General features: G+C 44.7%; 1 protein-coding gene across 1 annotated transcript; it reads left to right on the forward strand.

Annotated features, from left to right (window-relative positions):
* Nucleotides 1-3,936: 3,936 nt before the first annotated feature.
* Nucleotides 3,937-4,989, forward strand: LOC118574704 (melanoma-associated antigen B3-like). Its single transcript, XM_036175623.1, has one exon. It carries the CDS (start codon nt 3,937-3,939, stop codon nt 4,987-4,989), a length of 1,053 nt encoding a protein of 350 aa, XP_036031516.1.
* The last annotated feature ends 783 nt before the right edge of the window (nt 4,990-5,772 follow it).

Consider the following 5,772-nt stretch of genomic DNA (forward strand, 5'->3'; position numbering starts at 1 on the left):
GGAATCAAAGGCTAAACCTGGAGGATTTAATGTACCACTTAGAAGGTTGATACACAGGGATTCAATCCTAACCCAAGGAGGCAGAGACAGGGGTATTTAATTCCAGCACTTCGAGGTTGATGCAGGGGATTTAATCCCAAGAGAGGGAGGGAGAGTCAGTGGCATTTAATTGCTGCACTTGAGAGGCTAATGCAGGAGTATTTAATCCCAGCACTGGAATGTGGTGGCATGGGGATTTAATCTTAGCACTGGGAGGCAGAGCCCTTGGATTTAATACAGCACTTGGAAGGCTGATGCAATGGGATATTTCCCAGCACTGGAAGTGAGACGTAGGGGATATTATCCGTAGGACTTGGAGGCAGAAACTGGAGGAAATAATTCTACCACTTGGGAGGCTGTTGAATCAGGATTTATTCCCAGCACTGGGAGGGACAAACAGGGGAATTTATTCTAGTACTGGGAAGCAGAGGCAGGGAAATTTAATCCGTGTGCAGGAGGCAGCTGGAGGGTAATTAATTCCAACACTCAGGAGGTTGATGCAGTGGAATTTATCTCCAGGACTGCAAGACAGATCTAGGGGATTTAATTCCAGCACCTGGGAAGCTGAGGCAGGGGAATTTATTCCCAACAATGGGAGGGAGCGGAAGGGTGACATAATCCCAGCACTTAGGAATCAGAGGCAGGGCTATTTATTTACAGCACTGGAAGTCAGACACAGGATTGATTTTCAGAACTTGGAGACAGAAGCTGGAGTATTTAATACCACCACTTGGCATGTTGAAGCAGGAAATTTAATCCCTTGAATGGAAGGATAGTCAAGGGTGTTTAAGTCCATCACTGGAGAGGCAGAGGTAGGGGGTTTTAATCTGAGCACTGGGAGGCATAGGCAGGAGGATTTAATCCCATCACTGGGAGGCAGAGGCAGGGGGTTCAGTCACAGCAATCTGAGGCAAGAAGACAGAGAATTTTATTCCAAAACTCTGGAGGCTGATTCAGTGGGATTTATTCTCAGTACTGAGAGACAGAGACAGGGGCATTTTATTCCAGCTTTCGGGAGACTGAATTAGGGGGATTTAACTCTATCACTCTGGGGCAGAGGCAGAGGGATTTTATCCCAGCACTGAGAGGCAGAGACAGGGAATTTAATTCCCGCACTCAGGAAGCTGTTGCAGAGGGATTTAATCCCAGCACAGGGAGGGAGAGGCTGGGGGATTTAATTCCAACACTGGGATGGAGATGAAGGGGAATTTAATCCAAGCACTAAGAGTCAGAGTTAGGGGGATTTAATCCCAGCATATGGATGCAGAGGCATGGGGATTTAATCCCAGCACTGTGAGGCAGAGGGAGGGAGATTTAATCCCATCACTCAGAGGCAGTGGTAGGCAGATCTCCATTAGTATATGTCCATTCTGGTCTATAGAGCTAGTTCCAGTATAGGTTCCAAAGCTACACAGAGAATCCCATATTCAAAACAAACAAACAAAAAACACCCACTCAAAACCAAAATCATTGTTCTTGGTCTCTATACTAACCAAAGAGAATAACACCATTCTCACCCTCCTGGAAGCTCTTTATTTCAGTCTTGTCCCATCATCTCAAAAACTAGCCAAGGCCCACAAAGGATGTCCTGACTGCCATTCTCTGCTAACTATAAAGTGTTCCAGTTCTGTAGGAAACTGTGCTCTTTTAACAGCTTTGCCCCAACTCAGAGGAGCACCTCCATCTCAAAGAACAGAGCTTGTTCTCTATTTTATCCACTGCACAGGAAACCTACATTTACCTCAGAAACCACCATTTTTATGTTGCTATTATTTAAATAATTTTATTTTTTCTGCAATAGTAATATCATTGATTCCATCATTTCACCACTTCCTTTTCCTCTTTCCAAACCATGTACCTACCTTGCTCAGTTTTAAATTTCTGGGTTGTTGGTGGCTGTGGTGGTGGTGAAGGTGTCAGTGTTGGTTGTAGTGGTGGTAGTGGTGTGTGTGTGTGTGTGTGTGTGTGTGTGTGTGTGTGTGTGTGTGTATTACTAAATAAAATATACTCCCTGCTCAGTCCATATAGTGCTGCATGCATACATGTTTTCAGTGTGACTGGAGTCTAAACAAGACCTAGACAAGGAGGACACAAATCAGCATGTTCTTGTGGGGGAAGGCAACACCAGTAGGTAGGCAGTCTTTAAGAGAGCCAGCTCCAAGAATGAATCAAGGATATGCAAAAAAATCCATGAATTTGGTGAGGGCTAAGGAAAAATTCTTATCCACCTCAGGGTTAGCCTATATCTGAGGGGGAAATAAGGAAACATACATGCTTTCTTATGGTAACATTTTCTTTTCCTTCATCTTAAAAAATTCTATTTCCCTGAAAATCTGATTCTCAGTTGTGTAGCTTGATCTGCTTAAGGGGACCCCTGGCAATAGGATCAGAATCCCTCCCTGATGCATGAGCATCTTTTTGGATCCCACTACCTATGGCTGGACACCTTGCACAGGCTTGAGTGCGGGAGGGGCTGAATATACCTCCCCATGGGAGGCCTTACCTTCCTGTAGGAGTGAATGAGGGTGGGTGGGAGGGAGTGGCTGGAGGGGTGAGAGGAGGGAAGAGAGTGATTCTTTGATTGCTGTGTAAAATAAATAAAAATATTTCTAAATAAAAACCAAAAAAAAGGAAAATGTGACTCCATAGAATTATATAGTTATATCTGTTAACACACAGCGCTCGCTCTCTCTCTCTCTCTCTCTCTCTCTCTCTCTCTCTCTCTCTCTCTCTCAAAGAAACACACACACACACACATTCACACACACACACACACACACACACACAGACACACAGACACACAGACACATTTCATGGAATTTTTCCCCCCACATACCCTGAATGCATTCTGGAGCTAGCGCTCTTAAAGACTGCTTTACCCCCAAGTAGAGGGTAGAAGCCCACACTGATTACCATAAAATGCAGAAAAACATAGGAGGAGATACTCACAAAGGCCAAGCATGGGTGTCCCACAGACATATGCCTTCTGTTCCTACAGAATTAGAGAACTGAGGCTCTTGACATGAGGGGAAAAGAACCTCTAGTAGGCCAAAGAAGCACCACCATGGTTTGTAAGGAATTAAGTGTGTGTTCTGAGGAAAGCCCCCATCCCAAAACACCCAGGAGGTTCACAGCTTGCCCCTACCATCAATCCTTGGAGGTATATGCAGGGCTATTGTGATAATTACTATCAGAAGTGTCCTAATATTAATGAGTTGTTAGGGTGAATGGAGGTTCCTTTAGTCAGAGAAGTCCTCTGAGTATGGTCAGGAATCAGTTAAGGATTCCATGGGAGGAATCAGAGAACTTCTCCCCTGCTAGGAGCCTCCATTTTCTGTGAAGTAGTAATTGGTCAGGCTCACCTTTACTCCCATGCTATGAAGCTGTAGCTGAAACAGTGGTAAAGGATGTTGGTTAGAGGACATGGCCTAAATATTTCTACACGGAAGTTTAAGTCATGTATGAGGAAAACACATACAACAGAGTATATCACAGCCAGACAATTGGAAATGGGTAGCAGAGAGAGGTTCATGATTTCCCAGAACTTGCTTGAAGTTTCTCACTGGAAACAGAGAGGACCCCCACAACTCTAAGGAGCTAGAAAGCATGAGTGCCAGCCTGCTGCATTCAGCCAAGCCCACAAGAGGCAGTAATGATAGACTGTAACCCTAGACTTAATCTACTTCTTCCTTAGGGAACAGGCAGTTGAGAACAGAAGGCCAGTAGGTTCCTAACATTGGTGCTCTCCTGGAAACATGCAGAGGCTAACTTAGATAAATAAACAAAGGGTGGCTTCTCCTGGATGAAAGTGCTCTTAATTTCATTCTCCCCTTGGCAGGTGTCTGCGTCTCCAGCATCCTGCCCCCACATCTTGCTGTCGTCCCTAGCCAGGTCATCATGCCTCGTGGTCAGAAGAGTAAGCGCCATGCCAGGAAGAAAAGCCACAAGGCCCGAGGTGACGCTCAGGCTAGTGGAGGTGCTCAGGAAATAGCAGAGGAATCAGGAGAGGCAGCAGAAAAGTCGTCTGCAGCCTCCCAGACCCAGCCTGGGGCTGAGTCTTCCAGCACTCCCGAGGCTCCTCAGAACGCAACACCATCTGCCTCAAGCTCTCTGAGTATTTCTTCCTTGGAATCACATGAGAGTTCCTGTGAGGGAAGTGAAGAATTCAAGGAAAAGGAATGCCCTGTTGAGGACAAGCCCTGCACCATCCTTCCTCACCAAGAAATGGTAGCAAGAAAGGTAATGGTGCTCTTACAGCACTTGCTCCACAACTTCAATCTGAAGAAGCTTACTACTAAGGAAGACATGCTGAAGCTTATCACCAAGAAGTATGAATTCGACTTCCCTGAGATCTTCAGGAAAGCCTCTCAGAAGCTGGAAGATGCCTTTGAGGTGGAAGTGAGGGAAGTCAACTCCAGTGAGCCCTCATACAACCTCATCAGCAAGCTGAAGCTCCCCAACAATGGGAGGATTCGTGCTGGCAGAGGCTTTCCCAAGACTGCTTTCGTGATGTGTGTCCTAGGTATCATCCTCATTAGGGGCAATTGTGCCAGTGAAGAAGATGTCTGGAAAATTCTGAAGAAGCAGCGAATCTATCCAGGGAAGAAGCACCGCATCTTTGGTGAGCCCCGGAAGCTCATGACCCATTATTTAGTGAAGCTGAAGTACCTGGAGTACAGGCAGGTGGCAGGCAGTGATCCCCCACGCTATGAGTTCCTGTGGGGTCCCCAAGCCTATGCTGAAACAAGCAAGATCAAAGTCCTGGAATATTTGGCCAAGATAAACCAAACAACACCTAGTGCCATCTCTGCCATTCATGAGGAGGCTTTGAAAGATTACCAAGGACAAACAGAAGCCAGAGATGAAGATGACTCTGATGCCACTGACCAAACGAGTGAAGATTCCTCAGTAAAATTACCAGCAAATTCCAGTGTCCCCGTTGACCCTTAAAGTTTTCCTGTCATTGAGATAAGGACATAAAGCATGACAAAGTAGGTTTGCTTGGAAATATGAAATAATCTTAGAGTTAGTAGGTCAGTACACTGGGAAGAGCAGGGGATTAGAACATAGTTAAATCTAGACTCCTTTAATTGCATTCATTATGAGGTTTGGTAAAGTTAAACGCAATAAATGGAATTAAATATTCCCCCTGGCTTGTAAAAAAAGTCAATAAAAGTCAAATGTTTATGAATTAGAGTTTGTGTTTATTTACCGATATTGAACAAATCTGTATCAAATATATTATCTTTAGAAGTCCATGTGAAAGTATTAGAATGGTAATATAATATTCCAGCCTCCAATTTTAGAAATTTTGAGCCAATATGGACAATAGTGTTTCTTTTTTTCTTGCGATTAAGCAGGTGATTGTCCTATTTAATTACTGCTTTCTCTTTTCTTAAAATTCATACACTCTGCTTGTTTGGTGTAGAAGAGCTCTTCTTTATCACATTCTTCCACTGGGAATGGGGGATAATACCCCTTGAAGGCAGAGGGCAGGTCACGGGGTTCTGGACAAAGCAAGAATCAACAGACAACGTGCACTGGTAAGTGGACAGGGGAATGAGGTCTATCTTGATGGTGACAAGTACCCTCTTAGTGATGGAAACCCAGATAAATAAAGGCGAAATCTTTAAACTGGAAGCTTCAAGAGTTGTCCCTGCTTTCTGTTTGCCATTTGTAGGAGACAATTATGCCACATGACCACAGGCAAGGTAGGACCACTACAAACAGTAC

This window comes from Onychomys torridus, chromosome X (assembly GCF_903995425.1).
Source record: "Onychomys torridus chromosome X, mOncTor1.1, whole genome shotgun sequence".
Taxonomy (NCBI): domain Eukaryota; kingdom Metazoa; phylum Chordata; class Mammalia; order Rodentia; family Cricetidae; genus Onychomys; species Onychomys torridus.

Coding starts and splice junctions, on each gene's coding strand:
- LOC118574704 (XM_036175623.1), top strand. CDS start 3,937: ATGCCTCGTGGTCAGAAGAGTAAGCGCCATGCCAGGAAGAAAAGCCAC.